We start from the raw sequence: 21,828 nt of genomic DNA, 5'->3' as shown, positions 1-21,828 counted from the left end.
TCTTCTGCCCCCTTCTGCTCTGTCCAGACCTCCAGGTCTCTCCTCTAAGGAGAATCAGGCTGTTTGTACTCAGCCAGGGACATGATGACGAGGAGAAGCTGAACCCCAGTTCCCTCCTCTCTCTGGAGGCAACATTTCATTTCCTTAGCTGTGCTCTCATTGTTGGGTTGATGTAAATTTAATCTCCTCGGGTTATAATGACAGAAACCAAACAATTTCTAGGATTTGTCACACAGTCAACAAGAGAGCCAATGAGGTGTCAGGCAGAAGGTTTGATTCACTGAGCTGTGAAGGCAGCTGCCCACAACACCACCTTCAACTGCCTGTTGGGGAAAAAAATTGAGTGAAAAAGCTGGTGGGAGGAGGATGAAGAGGAGGAGAGTGCCATGACAGGCCCTGACACTGCTCAGTGCATCAGGTGCTGAGATGCTGCAGGGGCTGGGTGGGCACCAGGAGAGGTTAAAAGTTAAACATATTGAAATATCAAGTCCGTGACACAGATAACATTTAAAATACACTCCTTTTACAGCTGGAGGTGTATTTTGGATATAAATGGCTCTGCTGCAGCTGGTGTGGCAGGGGGGTGACCTCACCCAGCACCTGCACTGTGTTGGTGGCACACGATGTTGTGAATGTCCCTGGCTGTCGCTCTCCTTAACGAGAGCAGGTATCCAATTCCTCTCTTAGTTCTTGTGTAAACCTCCCCCAGGGAGTCACAGCTGCTGTTTCATCCACCTCTGAAGCAGCTTCTGTGGGCCTTCTCCCCTACCAGGAGCCGTGGGAGGACCCAGGTTGCAACAGGAGCAGCAGCAGCCGTGGGGGTTTGTGAGAATCCCAAACACAGACCTGACCCTTGGGCCAGATCCTGCCTTCCCCACAGTGACTTTATCCATGTGCTGTGCAATTCCTGCAGCTCTGGCTCTCTAAAGACACAAATACAAGACTTGTGAGGAAGATAATGTGACTTTTTTTAACTTGTTAATGCCACTAGGGGAAAGAAAAAGAAGTTACCCAGCACACAAACCTTGCTTCAAACACGTACTGTGCACGTGGGATGGTGCCACCTGTCCCCAAAACTTCCTCATTTTAGTGCTTTATAACAGTTTTATACCCTCACCAGTCTGTGCCAGTGTGACTGCCTGCAGCTAAAACATCCCAGGAAACTTCAGAGAAAAACTGTGGGAGAAAAGAGATCTTTTTTTACTTTCTTTTTTTAATCAGCTGTTTGGGTTTTTTTCTTTTTTACTTTGAGTAAGGGCTTTCAAGGTAGCAGTGATCTCTGAAAGGAAAAAAAAGAAAAATAGGAAGTCTGCTATAATTTTTTTTTTAAGCCAGTTTTCACATGCTGGTTAATTTTTGGCAGCTTCACAATCTGTCACTTAAATTAATTTTTCAGAGGTGACAACTAATTGTCTATTTTCTGGAGCCCCTGGGATGCAGTGCTCAGAGCTGAGTGCTCTGCAACCTGGAGCAACTTGCCTTTTCCAACAAAGTAGGTTTAGGTTGACTTGTGACTTAGGAGAAAGAAACTGCAGGCACTTATCTTTGGCAGGTTCTGTGAAATAAAACTGGTGAGGGGGAGTGAATGTGCCCCTAAGCTTGTGGTAGAGAAGTGTAAGCAAATTGTGGGATCCTGTGCTAAGCCTGTTTTGCTCTGTATGCTCTGTGTGGCTCCTTCCTAGTCCCAGATGGTGAAGTCCTGCTGCCAGGTGACCTGCCCTCCTCTCTGGAAGCTGCTTCTCCCATTAGGACCTGGGGACCACGAGCTGAGGTGCAGAGAGAGGTTGGTTTGCAGCCAGCACTAGTTAATCCTGCTGTGTTTCTGCCTCCTTTCTCCGGTGTCTGGATGAAGAACTTGGGAGCCATCTGTCCATCCCCTGCACGGGTCACCAGGATTCTTCCCTGGAGAAATGTCCACTTAATCCTCTCTGTTGCAGCGGGGCCAAGAAGCCAGCCCAGCCCAGGCCCACTGCTGGCATGCAGCATGTGGCAGTCCTCAGCCCAGTGGAACAAATCCATATTCATGGCTCTCTCCCTCCCTCCCACCTCGCTCAGATCCGGGGCTGGGACAGCCTCTCGCAGATGGGAAGGCCAGCAGGATGCTCCTTGGATCCGGATCCAGAGCTCGGCTCTTCTCAGATAAGGATTTAGGTTTGGGCTTCTCTCCAGTTGGGTACAGGCAGCAGATTCCTGCCCTGCTTATCCTGCCCTCAATGAGCCCTCCAGGTCTGAGGCCATGCTCCAAGCTGAGCCGGTTATCGAAGGGATCCAGCTGCCAGCTGGGTGTGTGCTGGCAGGGACACTTTGGCCTCTCCCAAGGACGTGGAGTGGCAGGGTGGCACCACTCAGAGGGTTGGCAGCACACCAGGCTGCCAGAGCATCCATTTATCGGCGGTGGGAACTCACACACCACCTCTGTCGAGGTGCACAGGTTGTCTCCTCCGTGGATGTTGCCCTGGGAAATGGTGGGGTTGGCTGGTTGTGTTTTAGAGCTGGGAAACATGTTCGTTCGTTGGCTTGAGGTGGGAGCAGGGAAAGATGGAAAAATGTCCCCTCTGAGCTCAATTCCTTGTTGCTGCATGATGGAGTTTTACGGTGAAATTCCCCCAAATCTTCAGGTTTTTGCTTCCACACCAAGGCCTAGGACTCATGGTGGGTCTGTGCTGCTCTGTCAGAGCTCAGGGAAGGTGAAACAAGGTGGGGAAGCTGCTGCCCTAACCAAGACAGGGAGGGAGTAAACACATCTTGGTGTTTTTCATTGGAAATAAGAGCAATATTTTGTGGTTTATTTTCCCCACCCACAAACCCTTGCAAGGTCCAAGCCCCTGTGCTTGCAGCCCCCTCACCACACCCCAGAGCACGAGCAGCTGTGGGTCCAAACCCTAAACAAAGCACCATGATCCCCCTTAGCCAAACCTGCTGCCCGTGAGGCTCCCCCTGCTCTCCTGCCCACCAGCAGCAAGGGAATTCTCATATCCCCTTTCCAGATGAATCTTTCCCTCTGGAGCTTAACTCCAGCAAAGGAATGATTTGCTCTTACAGCCTGTTAATGAATTTCTGAAATAAGGAATTAATTACCGTCTGTCTAAATTAGAGTTGTCCTACCCTTTGAGATCCATCTTTTTGATTCTAATTAATTTTAAAAATTACTTTTAGAGTCTTCAGTCGAGATTCTAATTTATTTTACTCTAATATTATTTCTCTGATAAGCAAGTTAATTTTTAGATCAGAATCCGTCTAATCTCAAATTTGTCACACAAACTCTGCTCTCTAAGATACTGTTTACAGCTCTTTGGAGATGACAGATCATGATGCACAAATCATTCTTTTTCCTTTTTAAACACCTGAATGTGTGTGTTCAAAGGAGATTAATTGAAACCCTTCACTGGGCTGTATTTAAGAAAGATTCTTAATATTTTAGAACCAAAAACAAATATTAGTTATAAAGCTTCTCTAATTGCCCTTTTTCATGGAGAAAAATGCAAGTCTAATTTGCTTTTTTAAAAGAACATTTGCTTTATGGGTATTTGCCTGAGTTTGACAGTTATTTAACTGGCTGTTTTTATTAACTCGTGTTCTCAGCATCAAGTGCAATGGCAGCTGGGGAAAATTCAAATATCAATTTTATGTTCTTATCAAAACTGCCATCCCACAGGCTGCAATAAACCGTGCAGCAAACTTCATTCTGGCTCCTGGGTTTGTCCTGATGGAGGTTTGTCCTTGTCCTCTGCTGGTGGCTGCACTGGACCCCCGTGGGGACAAGGATGGGGGTCTGTGAGGATCAGGGATCAGCTGTAAAAGGCTGGATCTCCATCCTGATGGATGGTGTGTGGACACCCAGCATTCCTGGGTAGAGGAGAAGAACCACCAGGAAAAGGGCTGAGGAGTCACAGCAGCCTCTCCCTCACTGTCAGCATTTCTCTTTCTCCTTCCTGTGTTTGTTTTTTCTCCTTCCTGTGTTTGTTTTTTCTCCTTCCTGTGTTTGTTTTTTCTCTCTTTCCATGTTTATATTTGAAGTTTACAAACACATTAGCAAGGGACAGAGAAATAACCTGAAGTCTTACAGTGTCACCAAAAGTCTTGCAAGAAAAGCTCTAGTGAGTCCTGGAAGCCTTTCTGGAGACCTCAGGGGAACTTGGATTCTCCTGTTATGTCTCATTTGTGGAGAAGCCCCCTGTGCTGAGTACCCTGCCCAGCTGCTTCTCTGCAGTCCCCCCATGTTCTTAGGGCACACTGCAGACCATTTTTCGGCTCTGGCACATGTTGAAGAGTACCAGAGCACAAAGGGGACACGGTCCCCTGGTTGTGCATCCTGTAAGAACCAAACTCCCTACATTTGTATGCAAGTTGAGAAAGAACCTCCCCAGTCATCTTGGACAATTTCATATTATAGTTTGTTTGGGTTCTTAAGATCCTTCTATTTGTATTTTTTTTTTTAATTCCCACCTGTGTGGGGTATGGATCTTGGATTCTAAGAATCCCAGATGCTTAGCAGATGGTTAGCTTGAAAAAATAATCAAAGAGGCAGCAAAATTCTGTGTTCATGAGCTCCTATTTATTTCAATCTGGTGTTTTGCCTCACAACAAGACTAATAAGCAATTACTCTTGCATCTCAAATGCTTATGCAGTGTAAATGCATCTGTCAACCAGATTCAACATCATCAATAAAGCTGCCAAAGCTGTTCATGATTCAATGATATATGCTTTGAGCATCTTTTTTGAATATAATTTAAAGATTGTGGTCCTATGATTCCAACATTATTTCCTGTGTGTTTAAAATACCTCCAGCTGGAAGGATCTGTGCAGGCATCATATAATCACCTCTGCCTTTGTGCACCTTTGGAAACTGTGCCATTTGGCTTCTGTGATGGTCTTACTTTCCGGCTGGTCTCTGACAGGGCTCCCTCAAGGCCTGCTGGGGCTGAGAGAGACATTCTGGGATTTGAAGTTTTTCTTTCCTCCTTTCTGTTCTGGTGAAATCCATCGCTGTGCAGAACTCCATGGAAGTGCTATGAGCCTTATGTGCTGTGCATGAAGGGAACTTGGTAACAGGGAGGGTGTGCTCTGCAGTACCTTGGAGGTATGTTCTTTTTTAAAGTATCTTTTACAGCCAGATGCTGCTTGAAGCAGGTGATGTGATCGGTCTCTACATGTATGTACACACATCTTAATTGCTTTTCTGGATTTCAGCCCAGTTTGACAGAGATGTCCCAAATATGTTTTGATCAATCATAGACTCACAGAATGGTTTGGGTTGGAAGGGACCTTGAAGATCATCTCATTACACCCTCCTGCTGTGGGCAGGGACATCTTCCATCAGACAAGGTTGCTCCAAGCCCTGTCCAACCCAGCCTTGAGCACTTCCAGGGATGGGGCATCCACAGCTTCTCTGGGCAAATAATGCATCTGGACAACTCACATGTACTTCTGCAAAATGGTACCTGGCCTCAGCTTTAAAATTATTTGAAACTAGAATCCAGCACAGACACTGAGGCTCCCCCCTGCTGATCTCTCCAACTTTATATCTCCCTCTTCTCCCCTCTCCCTGCTGCTGCAGCCTCCTTCCTTTACTCTGTGCCTTGCTGTGTGTAACAGCAGGCAGGTGTAACATTCATACCTGAGCTGAAAAAAGAGCAGCCTCACGCTCTCAGCTGTTCATTTGATCCCAATGTTTCCATGTAGAAAAGGCATTTATGAACGTCTCCACTGTAGTAAACATTTCAGTGAGATCTTGCAGCTTGCCCTAAGACCCAAATCCATGAGAGGTGGTCTGTCATTAGTGCTGGTGGGGTGACCCTGTCACCCAAGGGCATCACGTGGAGTATTTGTATAGTAAATGTTGGTTTGTCCCCACATGTTGCTGGTCCGGTGTGGGGGGACCAAGACCTGACTGGGGCCCTGGCTTGGGGTCTCATCTGCTGCTGCAGCAGGTGAACCTGTGCTCACCCCCTGGCCCTGCCCTGAGAGATGCTGAGCTAAACATTGCCCTGCCCTGTGCCAGTGCTGGTACCAACAGGAGCTGATGGGTGGGGGGCACAGGGCGCTGTGGTGCCACAGGCACTCGGGCAGGTTGGCTCAGCCTTGTCCTGCTCCACCATCTGCCTCCCTGGATTTTCTGGTCATGCTCATCCAGCTGGGGAGTCTCAGCATTCGGGAGTGGTGGGCTCTGGCTCCTGGAGGCACCAAGGAGCGGGCATCCAGGCAGCTTTGCCAAGAGGCCTCCCCGGGAAGCGCCTTGCTCCGCTTGCTGTGTGACAGATTCCTCCCACTGTTCGTGCCATGTCCTGGGGAGCTGGAGAGACACAACTTCCCCCATCCCTGTGGAGCCACGTGCCCACAGCTGGGCGTGATGCCCAGCAGCTCCCGAGGCTGTGCCAGCGTGGTGGGTAATTACCATGGCACAGGGTTTGTCAGGCCCGGGCCTGGGGGTGCTGCTGCAGCTCCTGGAGCTGGTGTCTCGCCAGGTGGGAACGGGCCTGGCTCTGCTTCCCGCCCTCCGAGGGACAGAACCAAACTTTCTGCTGCTGATAATGGAATTATTGTCGCTTCCTTCCCTCCCATCTCTCCTCCAGATGCCTGTGCATTCTGGTTTGCTGTCAGGGTGCTCTCAACTCTGATTTTTACAAGTGTGGTGCTTGTGTTTTCCAGCTTGGAGTAGAGCAGCTAATCAGCTGCAGGAAGGCGATGCTCACTGGAATTTGGCTCTGTCTTATCTGTGCTACCAAATCCACACAGACCCTCTTGGCCATGGGCTTTTACTGCAGCTCCGAAGAGGGATTGACTGTTCCTTCCAACAGGATCACTTTGTGTGAGCCCAAGCCCTCTGTTCACTGTGCACACTGAGTATGCTAATGGGCTCTGCCTCTGTTTTCCAGCCACCCACTGGGGTGAGTTTCTCTTTCTTTTGGTTTGCTTTGTGCCTTATTTCATAGTTAATGGAATACAGATTTCTGAGCAAAGAGAGATCCCAGTGATTTTTTTTTTTTTTAATATTTTTGTGCTTTTTATAAGCCTCTGTGTGAATAAGAATCTGAGTCTATCAATGCAGGAGGCAATCCTGCACAGTTTAATTTCTCTGCTCTCTCAACTGTGTCAGTTCCTGAAGGGACAAAAGGAAAAAAAAAAAGAAAATCAAAAAAAAAAAAGGAGGGAAAAAAAAAGAAAAGACAGTTAAAGCAACACACTAGGAGTGATAATGCAAGGTTAGCAACAGGAAGTGTTTTAAAACTGGATTTTTTGGAGAAGATATGTCCTCATTGCCAGCCCTTTGCCGTTTCCCTTTTCCCAGAGGTTTACGAGTGACCACATTCTAGTCTTTTCCCATGTCAACAGAAAACCATCCTGGCTGAAGCTTGTACTAAAATGAATATATTTTGTCTTGATGTTGATTCCTTCATTGGCCCCCAGGAACAAGCCAGATTTTCCCTGACTGACCTTAAGCTGGGTTTTGGGTTTTTCATTCCTTGATTCTCCGAAAATTAAGTGCCCATTGAGGAATGCTGGGAAGCAGCCAGTTGGACCATGTGCTCTCAGCACTGGGCTGGGTTTGGGGGATTATTATGGTCTGTTTCCCTGATATTCTGTAAACAGTTCCCATCACTGCTGGAGATGACTTGTCCTGTTTCTATGTGTCCATGGCTTCAAAACAGTTCCTTGGAGTCTTCAGTGAAAATAGACTGAAATTCCAAGTCTTCCAGAGCATCCTCTGCCTTGCTCTTTGAAACCAACAAAGTTGAAAGTTCTCCAAAACTTTCCAAAACACTAACCCCAAACCCTGAGTCTAAACATTCACCATCAGGCTCAGGAGGAATTCCAGGATCACTCTGGATGGCATATTTTACACAGGAGATCACATGGCTCAATTTTACTCCATTTCATGCTTTCTCAGCTAAGAATTTTTTTTAAGACCATGGAATCAGTGAAAAGGTGGTGGTGGCTTCCCCCCTCCAGCCAGCTCTGTTCAGCTGAGCTCTTGGCTGTTAAACCCAGCTTACTTTTATGGCAAAGACTTACAAGGGAAAACAGGCGGCAGAAAAATTTAAAACACTTCATGAAGTATTTTACAGAAGAGTGATGTGGCATATATAGACCAGTTAATGGTGTGGTGTGAGTGGTTTATTGGCACCTGTGAGCGATGCAATTGCCACACAAGCTCGTGGCAATAAACCCTTTAATCGATTCGGTGCCACTGGGGGGTCTTGAGCCAAGTCCTGGTGCCCTCGGTCAGGAAGCAGATCCCTGGGGAGCTGGTCAGGCTTCCCCAGCCATGTTACCTTGCAAAGTAAGGGCTATGGAGGGCACAGCAGGTCCTGACCCCATAATCAGTGCAGCTGTAAAGCTTTCCTTTTCCCCAGGCTGGAATATGCTTTTGCTCTTTCACGAGGTGGGAGTTCTCTGCTCTTTGCTTTGAGGAGAAATGTGTGGTTTCTCTAGAAATATGAAGTCAAGTGGGCTCAGAGGCCCCATCTCTGGTGGAGGAGCTGTGACAAGGGCAATGGCCATGTGATCCCCAGGATGGTGGCCATACAATGCCCAGGGTGGCCCCTGGCTGTGGCTTGGAGTGGCCCAGCCCTTTGAGGGGCAGGGGATGCATTTAGCCCATGGAATCATAGAATGGTTTGGGTTGGAAGGGACCTTAAAAATCATCTTGGTCCAAACCCCTGCTATGGGCAGGGATACCTTCCACTATCCCAGGTTGCTCCAAGCCCCATCCAGCCTGGCCTTGGACACTTCCAGGGATCCAAGGACAGCCACAGCTTCTCTGGGCAACCTGTGCCAGGGCCTCACCACCCTCAGTGCAGAGAAAGTCCAGGGTTAACCTCTCTGTGCAGGAGATCAGAGGTGGCTGGTCAGACTCTGCTCTGGGTATCTCTGAGGTTGCTGCTGGGGCTCCCAGTAGTTTGTCACTGTTCACAAACTCCATCAGCAGCTGCAAAATCCCTCCTGAGATGCAGAGCCTGCAGGTAAACCCAGCCCAGCACAGGGACCTTGTGGGCCCGTGGAGAGCAGATCTTCTCAAAGCTGCTCTGGCTGCGTAAAACTTTCCTGATGTTTCTCAGTTTCCCTGTGTCACACCTCAGTGCAAGTTCTGCACTTTGTGGAGGCTGCCAGGCCAACTCAGTTCATATTGATCCCTCTCTCTGCATTATTATCAGCTGTAACTAAAAACAATCAGGGAACCCTGCATTCAAGCAGACGTAAATACAAATATCCTTCCTGCTCTGCAGGCTGAGATCCATCAAATTGGTTTCAGGGTGGAAGTTAGCCCTGTTTCTGCTTACAGTCACATTTTTCCAGCAGAAGAGGTAGGAATGTCAGGTTTTGGGACCGTATGTATCTGTGTCTTTACACCAACAAAACCCAATCAGGCTCCAATCAAGTCTTGTCCCCTGTTATCTTGGCAGCTGCTGACAAGGATGGATCGAGACGGGCGTAGGAGATCAAACATGAGACAATCTGTGCTGCATTTCAAACCACCTGAGGCTTCCAAGTGCCAGTGTGGCATCTGGTGGGCTCAATAACTCAAACTGTGCTTTAAAACACCTCCGCTGTCCCCAGCAGCCTGTGTTTGCCATTGTTATAAATTAATAGCTTTCTCCAAGTTATTTTAACTTATTATCCCACACGTGCATTGTGTGTGTCACTCTGGTAGGGATAGGCCATGGAGTGAAATTATAACAGCATGGTTCTGTTTTTTCTTTTACCACTGGTGCCTTGCTAGTTTTTTATTATCTTTTCTGCCTGGAGGAGTTTTGGAACAAAGTAACTTTTAAAATCACGGTGTTTCTTTGATGCAATGTCTGGAGACGAGTTTGCTGTGCTTTTACAGGACATAAGTAAACACATTTCTTAAATATATTCCCATTTACAAAATACCCTGCTGTGCCTTTAGGCAAGCAGGATACTGGTGGAGACTGTCAGAGCACCGGTGTGTGCCACAGGCAGGACTGGAGTGTGTTGAGGGGGTGTTGCAATCTCTGTCTCCAATTTTTTCATGCCTTGGGGGCAGGAAAACACGGGGAAGGGATGTTGTTGTGTCTGTGACATAATTCCTTGGGACCACAGTGTGGATTTAACTGCAGGTGACATTGGAGGGAAATCAGGAGCAAATGGGCTCAAACTGTGCTCAGGGGGAGCTGAGAACTTGCCTCTCCCATTCTCTTTGGGGAGTTTTACATCTTTATCTCTGCCCTGGTGGGTGCCCAAGCAGCTGCCAGGGTTAATGTGTGGGTGGGCACATCCCTGGCACCAGATATGGACTGGGAGAGGAGAATGGGGGGCTGCAGCCTGAGCCCAGCCCAGGGGTGATGTGGGATGTGAAGGTGAGGGAACTCGACCCTGTGCCTTCCCACAAAACCTTTCTGCTTCCAGGTGAAACCTCTGGTTCTAGGAAAATGCCATGTTTCTTCATGCTGAGCAAAGGGGAGACTGTAAAGGGTGAGACTGGCCTGTAGGCAATTAAAATGTAAAATTTTCCACTTTTCTGAGCGGTCATATCGTGATCACGCTGTCTAAATAATGTCCAGGCTCTGGCTGCTGTATTACCTGTCCTAAGCATGATTTACTGCTGTAATAAATTAGCCTCTAAGCCAAAGAATCAAAAATAATTGGCTTTACATCTTGGTGCCCATTTTATCCTGTTCCTTTTTCCTTTCCACCTGTCCTCTCTCTCCTTCTTATTCATTCTCTGACATTCTCCCCCCCCCCCCCTTAATTCCTTTTCAGGGACTGCTTTGGGATTCTTTTTCACTCCTCATGCTCTTCTTGAGATTAACAGAGCTGGTTTCTTGTCCTTTGTTTTGTCCTCCAGATGTTTCCAGCTGCTGTGCCCGTGAGAGGTGCCACGGCCAGTGGAGCAGAAGATCTTGCCCTTGTCCTGGACCAGTGCAGCCCAGTGCTGGCTGTGACCCACCTTGGGGGCTGGAGGAGAACCCCCAGCCCACGGGAGGTGATGGAGGTGCCTCAGCAGAGGTTGGTAAAGATATCAGTGTCACAGCTGGATTTTAAATGGACTTTAAAATGAGCTCCACATCTTATTGCTCTGAAATACTGGATGGCCTCCAAGCATGAAATACAGCAGGGCAGGGGGCTGGAGGGGTTGATGGGCTGTGAATCTTCTGCATCTTTCTTGTGTGGTTTTGCTTTACACATTTAACCCACAGGCTTGTGACACAACGTTTAGCAGCATGTCACCAGCTCCTGCCATGTCCTCGTCTGCTTCCAGCAAACCTGGACAACGAGCTGGGTATCCAGCCCTTCTAGGAGAAGGTAAATGAGGGTGTGTTGTGGGGTAGAGGTGGATTAACAAGGGCAGATTTGAAAAAAAAAAAAGGCTCAAAGCCTTGATGAATGTGGCCTTTGGGATTTGGCCCAAAATGTTTGGCTCAGTGACGTGCTCTGAAAGCTGTTGCAGCACAAACCATGTGAACAAGAGTGGCTGATAGGGACAGGCTTTATTTGTCTCTAGTAGCAGCAAAGAATGGGCTCCAAAATGCAAGTGCACATGGTTATGTGTGTGTGTAGTGTGTGTAAATGGATGCCAGGAGGCACCTGAGGCTGCAGGGGGTTGGTGATGCTGCACAGTGAAGCTTTTGGGCTCTCATAGAATCACAGAAATGGTTTGGGTTGGAAGGGACCTTAAAAAACACCCAGTTCCAACCCCCTGCCATGGGCAGGAACACCTCCCACTAGCCCAGGTTGCTCCAAGCCCCGTCCAACCTGGCCTTGAGCGCTGCAACAACACCACACTGTGTCACACCCAGCACAGCAGCTCCAAACCCAGTTACTCAACAGCACAGCCCAAGTGGGGACAACTTCACTGCTCTGAGCAACCCCAGCTAGAACAGCTTGAAAGAGTGGAGGGTGTTTCTTTGTTTTCCTTTAAATAAATGGGCATTTTCTGTTTTCTTTTGGTTGTTTTTTTTTGTTGTTGTTGAGCTGTTAATGTTCATTTTGCGTGCGGGCATGATGCCGTGCCTGTTACAGAATGCACACAGTGGAGTGCAAAAATCAAGATTGCATCTCATGCATAATGCATGGCCCAGCAACCCGCTCAACAAATTACCCAAGTAGATGCCTCCGACAGGGCTGGGGGGAAGGAGGGGGGAAAAAAATATTGTAACAAGTATCTTTCTAAAGAAATGACAAAATAAACACATAAAAAAATAGGCACGCAGAGCTTGTCTCGAGGGGGTCAATTCAGAAATTAATGGTAAGGATGATGTGGCTGCAAGTGTGGAGCAGCAGGTCTGAAGGTGGGATGGGGCAAGGGGAGCCCAGAGCTGCCTGTGGAGGTGTCCAAGGGCTTGATTTGGTGTTGGGAACTTATTAGAGGAGTGACATCCTGTGGAGATAGGTAGGAAAAGGGATTACTTGGTTTATTTATCACTTTTGATGTGCTGGTTTGCAGGGATGTGTTGCAGCTCTGCGCTGCTGTGACACTGGATTTTGTGCTGCTTCCCTGGAGACAGGAGAGAGCTGTGAAAACACAGATTTTATGTGTGGGAGGATGGTGAGGAGGGGGACAGAGAGGTGGGAATGGGTCACTAAAATCTTTCTTGTCCCCTCAGTGTCACCAGCCCAGGAGCAGCTTTGTCTCCCCCACTGTTGCCAGACACTGCTTTGCAGCCTGGAGGAGCTGGAGGATGCGGCCTCTGCTCCCTGCAAGGGGAGTTTTCTGCAAACAGATGCTAAACTAAGTGACCACGTTCCTTCCCTGTGCTCTGTGCTTTGCCCCTGCTAAACCTGGATCATTCCCTGCAGGCTGGCAGGGGTGGGACCTGCCACTGCCCGTTCCCAGAGTGCTTCCCTCTGGAGCAGGCACCATGGTCAGTGTGTAGCTGAAATCTGGGTACTGAGCTGGGGGTTCAGGGTGAAACTTTTTGGTGGAGAGAAACGGCATTTTAGGAGTAGTTTGTATTGCTTTTGCTTCACCCTGGAAGGTGAGGGGGTTGACCCATCACCCAGGGCTTCTGTGCTGGCAGCACTGATGGGTTTGGTGTAGCATCCAGCAAAGATGGAGAACCCTTGGGCACTCATTCCTCTGGAAGCCAAACCTCTTGACTCTAGAAGCCAAATCCATTGAAAGGGGCTGGAGGGGGGAGTTTGTTTCCAGAGAAGCAGAGGGGCAGCCCTAGGACTTCACCAAGCACTAAACTTGCTGATAATTTCACCATGACAACAATGCCCGTGGCTTCTGGATCACTATGATCTGTGCAGGGCACATTTTAAGACTGGGATTTGTTGGAGTTTTTTTTTCCTCATTTGAGTAACAATTCAGGCTCCAAATCTCATCCCTGTCATTCACACTAATGAGCCCAGGCCCGACCCGGCAGTGTGTTTGGGTTTATGGCAGCTCCCTGCAGGCAGGAGATGGGCAGGAGCCCAAAGCCAGCGCAGCGGCCGCGGGTCCGTGCTGGGCTCTGCACGCCTGGGTCCGACACAGATCCCAGAGCTGCGGCCGCATCGCCCCTCCAGCACGACCCGCCTTTGCCATCTAGTGGCTGCTGAGCCCAGGAAGGCTCAAAAGTGGACTTGAGGAGCCAAGGATGAAGGTTAGGAAGGGAAAGTGGCAGGGGAAGAAAAGTATGGGAAGGGATTTCTGCTATTTAAGGAGCTTTTCCCCACGTTGTTACAGCCCCGAGGATGAGCCCAGGCTCTGCAGCATCCCCTGCTGTGGGGGAGTTGGTGCTGGAGTTATCATCCCCAGTGTGAGGTGGCTGTGAGAGTTCCCAGCATCCACAGGGCAAACGCCCTCCACCAGCAGCAGAACCCAGGGCTAGAGGGGCGAATCACCCTGCACAACCACCTAAAAGCGGGTGCTGGGGTTTAATGCCAGTATCAGTTCGGGCTCATTGACACTGGAGGGGTTTGGTCTCGCTCACAGCAAAGCCCTGACCTGCCCCCAGGTTCCTGCTTTCCCCCAGAGCCCGCAGTGGGAAAGCTCTGGACACCCATGGCTTCAAGGAATTGGTGTCCACAGGTGGCCAGGGGTGAGGTTTTAGCAGTTTGTACATCAGGAATTTGGTGCCAATAGAACTCTGGAGTGTTACCACTTACTTTTTAAACATTTCTCTTCCCGTACTGTCATTTCTGTGGAATTTGGGAGTGATGACAGGATTTGCTTTTCCTAGTTCAGGAGTGTTTAAAATAAAACCAATATGTAAAAGAGGGCATGATCCCCTCTGCCTGGCTTTTTGGGCTATGGCTGGTGGGGAGGGCTCTGCCCCCTCCCCAAATTGCTCTATGATCCCATACAGCTGGTGGGGAGGGCTCTGCCCCTTCCCCAAATCCCCCTGTGATCCCACAGGTGCCCTGGGATGCCCCATCCCTCTCCCCCCCAGCAGACACCACCCCTCAAAGCCTCACTTCTCCCTCCCAAAAACAGAACTGGCAGCTTTTGTGGGGATTAAAATACCGCAAGGTCTGCTGCGTTTTTGTTTTTAAACGCCTGAATGCATTAGCATTGATTTATTTTTAATACAACCAACCACCTGTGAGTTTGGGATATTATTTCTGTTTGTTCCCTTTGGCAGAGGTGGGTCTTCAGTGGCCTCCCAGCCGTGCTGGACTGATGGGATGGTTAGGGGCTGGCTGGCTGTGTCCTCAGTGCACTGCTTTGTCCCCAGGACACTAAATATTGCCTTTTCTCAGAGCTACTGTGCAGCTGCAGGTATTGTAGGGGGGCTAAAGAGAAGGGAAAAGCTTTTAGTTTTTTCCTTTTCTTTGTGGGTTTTTTTTCCTTTTCTTTGTTTCTTTTTCCTTTTTTTTTTTTGCTTCTTTCCTTTTCTTTTTTTTCCCCCTTAATCCCACCCGGCCTTCTGAATTCTTCTCTGAGAAGGACCTCAGCCTGTTTATGTCCTGCAAGCCAGGGAAATGAGCAGAGAGGTTCAAGGTCACAGGTAATAACAGCAGGTCTCCCCTCACCCTCTAGAATCCTCATCCCTGAACTACTCTCTCAGCAATGTTTCCAATCACCTTGCACATATAATGAAAGTACAGGCAGGAACTCACTAAGCAAATGAGCCCCTCCTTTAATTCCATTTGCTTATGCTGCTTATTTTTCTCCTGCATAATTATTTTTAAAGGAAAATTTAATTTAGTTTAATGGGAACAAAGTTTAACACTCCTTAAGCTTTGTCTTCTGCAGGCTCCATCTGGTGAGCTTTTTTTCTATTTTGCTTTTTTTTTTCTAATTATTTTTAAACCAGCTCAGTAAATTGTGTGTGTTTTTAAGAGGCACTTCTCATTAAGATGAAATACTTTGATCTCATAGGATCATCTGTTTTTAAAGAGGTATTGATAAAAGCTGCATTTTTTTTTTTTCTCTCCCAGTTAACCCAATCTCAGTGGTGACTCTGTCCCCTCCACCTGCCCAGGTGTTTGCTCTGCTGTGAACTGAGTGCAGCAATCAGAGCCAGTCAGAAGGAAAGAGGGGTCAGAAGAGCTCTGATAGGGCACAGCAGGGACCATTAAGAAATAAGTGGCAAATCATCTCAGGAAAGGGAAACATTTAACCGACTTATTTATTTATTTTTAAGTACAGATGGTGTGGGGGGAAAGAAAAGGCTGCAAGAAGACCAAGAGGCATGGGAGTGCTATATATAGCTGTACAGCTGTTTCCTTCAGGTGTTATAGCTCAGAAACGTAGGATGATTAATTTTGAAAGTTGAAATGTATAGCAGATTCTGATTACAGCTGAGTGTCTATAATTTAGCTACTTAGTAAAATTAACTCGACGTTTTTAGTGAGCTGTGAGGACAATAATGTGTGAAGAGACTGAAGAACAAGTTGGACTGCATGCTCCTTCCCTTACCTTCCCCCCTTTTTCCGACTGGCAAAGTTAAAAATAAACTTTTCCCATTTTCCTGGCATCTTTCCCCGAATCCAGGCGAATGGGTCTGGCTCCCCCTCTTGGCACAGAAAGGCAGCGCCGGGTTGGGTTCAGCCTTCCCATCCCGGGGTGGTGCCACTGGGAGATTCGGGATAACCCGGGCACGGGCTGCAGGTTGGGATCTCCAAGGCACAGAACACTTCCCAGAGCATGGCACCTCCTGGAAGGCTGTGGGACCTCCCACTAAATCCATCTGCAATCCTTCAGAGGGAGCCCATGATGGGAAATTGAAAAGCAAGTCACAGCAGGGACCACAGAAAGGGACACCTGGGAAGTGCAGGGCTTTAGGTTGGTTTCCTCCAATAAAAAAAAATGGTTGTGTGGAAGTATGGAATGGGAGAGACCATCCCCAGTGCCAAGGACCAGATTATCTGTGACCTCTCCTGTGAGGAAAGGCTGAGAGAATTGGGATTGTTCAGCCTGGAGAAGAGAAGGCTTTGGGGTGACCTAATTGTGGCCTTCCAGGACCTGAAGGGGACCCTCAGGAAAGATGGGGAGAGACTGTTTACAAGGGCCTGGACAAGGGGGAAAGGCTTCAAACTAGAAGAGTAAGTTTAGGTTGGATATTAGGAAAAGAGTTGCTCAGAGAAGCTGTGTCTGTCCCATCCCTGGAAGTGTCCAAGGCCAGGTTGGACGGGGCTTGGAGCAACCTGGGCTAGTGGAAGGTGTCCCTGCCCATGGCAGGGGGTGGAATGAGATCATCTTTAAGGTCCCTTCCAACCCAAACCATTCTATGATTTTTAAAATTAGTTCAATAAAACCATGATTGCACAACAAAGTCTACCTTTGTAACCAAAAATCGCTGTATTATGGTCGTGTTAGGGTTAAACTATTTTCCCAGTTCACTTTGTGCCACTCAGCAAAGGCACCCTCTGATGTGGTTTCTTTGTTCAGTAATGCTTGAAGTCTGAGGTTTTAAACAAAATAACACAAACACATTTGTGATTAATTTCCATTTTAATTGTCTGATTCTACATTTTCAGACACAGCATCAATCTAACTTCCTAACAGGACAGTAAGAAAGCCCAGCATCAGGCAGCTTCCAGAAGAATCTTCCAGAGATGGTTAAAATGCTTTAAAATATTGAACATTTTTTCACATTTCTACAAAATAATGACAACTGACAGAATCTTTTTTTTTTTTTTTAACCTACATTGTTTTAGCAGTAGAGAAACAGTGGAAGGTGGATCATATTCTTGACTCTTTCTGGACCTGTTTGACTATAACAACAAATGGGTTTATAACATGACAATTACAAATATAAAATTTCAAATGTGCCAACTTTTTAAAAAAAAAAATCTGGATTTTTCCTCAGTACCTGCAGTACCTTGCTTCTGTAATAAATATTAAAAACCATCTTTACATTACAGAAAATGTTAAATAAGTTATTTACCAAAAGAATTCTTTTTTTGTCCTCTTTTTTTTTTTTTTTTTGGTCAAAGGCTGATTCCATTAAAAGAGCTGAACAAACATTTTTACATCAATAAATAGTAAGGCAGCATGAAGCAAACAACTCCCAGGACCAGTCTGTGCTAGCAGAACTTTCTCCTTCAGAGAATCCTCTTTTTGCTGGTGTAGGAAGGTGATTTTTGATTCTCAGCTGGTGGGACCTGGTTAGAAAAGCAATAATTACTGTTATTGTACAGTACTTTGATGCCCACAATTTGTCCCTACCCCATCCTGCTGCACAAGGAGCTGCAAATAGGAGCTTCTGTGTTCAGCAGATCTTCAAATTAAAGTGATAAGACTTTTGTAAGCAGAAAGACTCTTTTATGTCATCACTTTCTACCTGAGGCAGGGCTGAGACAACAGCACAGCAGCTGCACAGGGAAGTGCTGAAGGAGGCACTGATGGGGATGAGGGAGAAGGGGTGCACAGAAAAGGTTAGAGGAAAATTCAAGGAGGGGCTGGGAACTGTACAGTCATTCACAGTGGAGGGGTGTGAGGAGAAGGTTGGGATTTAGCAGTCAAGAGGTGTATTACATCCTTCTGGGAGCAAAGTCTGAACCTTCTGGGAGAAATTATATCTGAGCAGTGATTATTTAAACACTCCCAGTGATTTAATACCTTTCACCAGCAAAGAGATGGTTGCAAAAGCTTTGCCTGTTGGGTCCATGTTTAAAAAATAAAAGGTGTACCAGTTACTAATACACAGCTTTAAATAAGGATGTCTGTGAACTTGTTCAGCAGGCAGGTTATCAGGCTGTGATCACCTGAAAATAAACTGCTGGAAGGTGATGACAGACATGAATATTAATCTAGGGAAGCATCAGGAAGGAGAGGGTTTAGCTGTTTATGTGGTCAGTCATAAAACTCTTAATTCAGACATCAAACATAGCAGACTATTTATCATACTAAACTGCTGTCACCCAGACTTGATTAGGTAGCAAACCTAAAGCAAATCAGACTAATTCTGCAAAATACTCCTGACACAGCAATGCAGATTTCTGATTAGCATATACCAAGGAATTAAAAACAAGCAAAAATTTTACTTACTTCCAGGTTTCCTCTGGCTTTCTTCAAGACATCATGAGTTAAAACCACTGGAAAGAAAGAGGTGATTAAAAAGAATACTTCAGGTCTTTCTAAATTCACTGTATTCAAGTCTTATGACCAAATATTAAATAACATCTGAGCAGGAGAATTTCCTCAGGACCACAGGCCAGGTCCAGAGGCCACCCCTGGAATGCCATTTCCTACTCCTGGCCTATATTCCATAATCTGCTTTTCAAATCTAAGCATCGTGGAAGTGGTTTAGAAGGTTTTCTGCCACACCAAGAACATTCCATGTGAAACAGGAATAGCTCAGCACTATGTGTAACATCCCAGGCACCAACAGCCCCTGCGACCCTGAGCGCCGGGTTCCTTCCACCTAAGGCAGAAAGGAAGACTTTCTGCTCATTCTGAGGGGAGATGGTGCCTGATTTAACTCCAGTTTGAGCCATTATGTATCCTGTTTGGGCTGGGGAGGGCAGTTAGTAGGGAAGAGAGAAAATTTGCAGTGGAGATGTTGTGGGGGGACCATGGGCAGGTGGCAAAAGGAGTCACCTAGATCCTCCAGCAGTTCAAGGACAAGGCAACCCCTCTCTGGACCATGGGGAAATCCTGTCAGGGGCTTGTTCTGAAGGGTTCCAAGTTTTCTCTGTTCATCCAGCTACTTTGGCTCTGTGGGGACAGCAGGAGACCTGTGAACAGAGGAGGGGATGCTCCCAAACAAAACTGGTATTTAGAAATGTCAGATTAAATCTGCGAGTCTTTAATCTGTGTCAGCTCCATAACTGCTGAAATACACCCCTCACAAGTACCAATTTGATATTCCAGTCTCAAAAATAAACAATTTACCCATAATAAAGATTTTTCATTACAACAGTAAGAACCCAACAACTCCAAGGGTAGAGCTGTCATGAGATAATTACACCCTTGGCAGATTACTGCAATTTGGCACCACATTGTTCCACGTTCAGAGGTTCAGAGGAGGTTTACAAGCAACGAGTTCTCTCACCAGAGAAAGCACACAGAAGACTCTGAGCCACAAGAATGTTCCAGTCTCTGCCTCTAAATATATTTAGGAATGTTCAGCTAAATAACAGAGGGAACTTAAATATCCTCAGTGGAGTAGCCAGGTAACAGGATGTGTGGAGAATGAAGGCAGGCAAGGTCACCTATGGAAAGGAAAGCGATGCTTTTCCTTTCTTAGCAGCAAAAGGGGAAAGGAAGAAATCTCAAAAACAAGTGTGAACATCCTGACAAAAACCCAGCAGCTTCACATGATCCCCCAGATTCGCTGTATGCTTGGTCAGGAATTTGTGTACAGATGCAAATTAGAAACATTTATTAAATTGCTCTTTAAGGTGAAAGCAACTCGACATCCATAATTCCCATAATCAATGAAACATAGAGAAAATCACATCGAGGCCTTTCTGTGTAGCAGAGTGCTCTCTGCTCATAAGAGCTCTGCTAGTAAATTCATTTCACCTGGCAAATAGATTTTTTTCCTAAATCAAAAATGTTAAATTCAGCCCATGAAGAGAATTTGGAGGCTGTGACACTGCTGGCACAGCTGCTGCTCCCCAGGCAGCACTTTTGCATTACGGAGGTTTCAGAAAATGCAGGTTTCAGTTTCTCAGCCCCTCGTTCAGATGAGGCTCAAAGCCCTGCAAAGAGGGAGCAAAATTAGGGGGAGATGTGCTGTTTGCACATTTCCACAGTGGTGGAGTGGCAGAGGGACAACACTTTGGCTACAAGGGTAAAAATCGCTGTTGATTTATACCCTGCCTAGTTCTGAAATTACCCAGTGTGTCCCAGATGTCACTGGAACTGGAGAAACTACACCAGTAAATCTACCCCAGGGATATTATTTGGAAAGACATACTACAATAGCTTTGATTTTTATATGACAACCCCAAACTGAGCTATTTAGCTTTAAAACTTGAACAAAACACAGTTTATGATTTAATACAAGTAATTTGTACATCGTTTAATATAACAATTCTGAAAGAAGTGACCAAAAACCAGCCCATAAATGCTTAAAACAACAAAAAATCTGCAGGCAGGAGACATACGGACCTTAGATATAAAAGTTACAGGCTATGGAGCAAAATAACATTTATCACTCTACACTGTATTTAAATGACTTGAGTCACATATAGTGTTATGACCATTTTTATAACTTTGTATGGTGTGGAACATTTTCCAGTCTAGCTGAATTATTGGTAACACAAGTGCCACTCCAGCACAGACTGACAAGCCATTCAGTCCCACCTCTTCAGAGGAGGTAAGGAAGGACTTTTTAATTTTCTTTTTAAAGAAGAAAATTAAATCCCCCTCCCACGATACACATGTTGTTGTAGCATGAAGGTAGAGGACTCATCCATTCAAAGCTCTTCTGGTGAGTGATTAAACTCTAAAGCAGCAGAGATGGATCTCTTCAAACCTGGCTTAACACAGCTACAATACTGCCCGTGTCCCACTTGTTTTCATGTTTCCAGCTAATTTCCTAGATATGGGATGCTAAGGGTAAAATATCATTTCACAGCATGTCCTAATTTTTCTTTAAAAAAAGACTTATTATAAGTTTTTGTTTCCCTCATTCTGAGCCTTGTTCTCCTGCACTCCCCAGTCTGGTGCAGAGCACTGACAGATCTCCTTTGCTACAAGGGCACCACCTTAGAAAATCTAAGAACCTAATTCCATGTTTACTAAGACTGAGGCAAAATCACAATTCTGAGAAGGACAACCTCAAAATCTTTGGCTGAAAAGATCCATAGCAACAGTAGGTTTGCCTCTGTCCAGAACTGTTGCAAGATAGAAAAAATAGTATCCAAAATGGAATAACTCAAGTGGCAATCAGGGGCAGCTGCATGGATTGACATGTTATCAGTGGTTTGTGTAAAACCATGAACTGCTTCCCATGATATTCTCTGCAGCCTTCTGTACTTTGGGCAACTTTTTTCCACTGGACTGAGGCTCCATCAGTCTGGCACAGCCTGAACCTCCTGAGCTGTTTGTCACTAACAGCTGGGAGTGCACGAGGGAATGCCAGTTGTAAAGGTAGCCACAGACTACAAAAATAAAATAAGAATCATTAACAAAGCACAGACTTACACTGGTCAATGATGACTTTCTCCATGTTTTCCTTCAGCTGGTTTGTGGAGTGCAAGCGTTTCACTGTGCTGTGCAACTTCTTCTCTTGCTCAGACAGTTTCTTCCGTAATCGAAATATTTCTGCTTTCATACCTTCCTCCTAAATTGAGAGAAGAAAATATTACATTAAACTATTACATAGAAGTATTATCTACATTGGGAATTGCTCAATATTTTTGTACAAGTACTCTCAATCTTCCTTAGAGTATGAAAAACTTAAAGGAGTGAAAGTTGTCTGAGTCCTGTCCTTCCTCATTCACATCCCCCATGACACCTATGACATGATTCTATG

At 46.4% G+C, this 21,828-nt stretch overlaps 1 protein-coding gene across 5 annotated transcripts in view; it reads right to left on the bottom strand.

Moving 5' to 3' along the window:
* Positions 1–16,831: 16,831 nt before the first annotated feature.
* CDK5RAP2 (CDK5 regulatory subunit associated protein 2) overlaps positions 16,832–21,828 on the bottom strand; it is a 72,325-nt gene continuing 67,328 nt past the window's right edge. For all 5 annotated transcript variants that reach the window (XM_027649851.1, XM_027649853.1, XM_027649855.1 and 2 more), the window contains 3 exons: positions 21,498–21,636; positions 18,390–18,436; positions 16,832–17,503 (listed from right to left, as the gene is read on the bottom strand). In XM_027649851.1, the coding sequence (XP_027505652.1) occupies positions 17,444–17,503; positions 18,390–18,436; positions 21,498–21,636 (246 nt within the window). In that variant the 3' untranslated portion in view covers positions 16,832–17,443. The remainder of the gene's footprint in view (positions 17,504–18,389; positions 18,437–21,497; positions 21,637–21,828) is intronic.

This window comes from Corapipo altera, unplaced genomic scaffold (assembly GCF_003945725.1).
Source record: "Corapipo altera isolate COAL_440 unplaced genomic scaffold, ASM394572v1 268, whole genome shotgun sequence".
In the NCBI taxonomy this organism is placed as follows: Eukaryota; Metazoa; Chordata; class Aves; order Passeriformes; family Pipridae; genus Corapipo; species Corapipo altera.
This window is presented reverse-complemented; position numbering and strand designations above follow the sequence as displayed.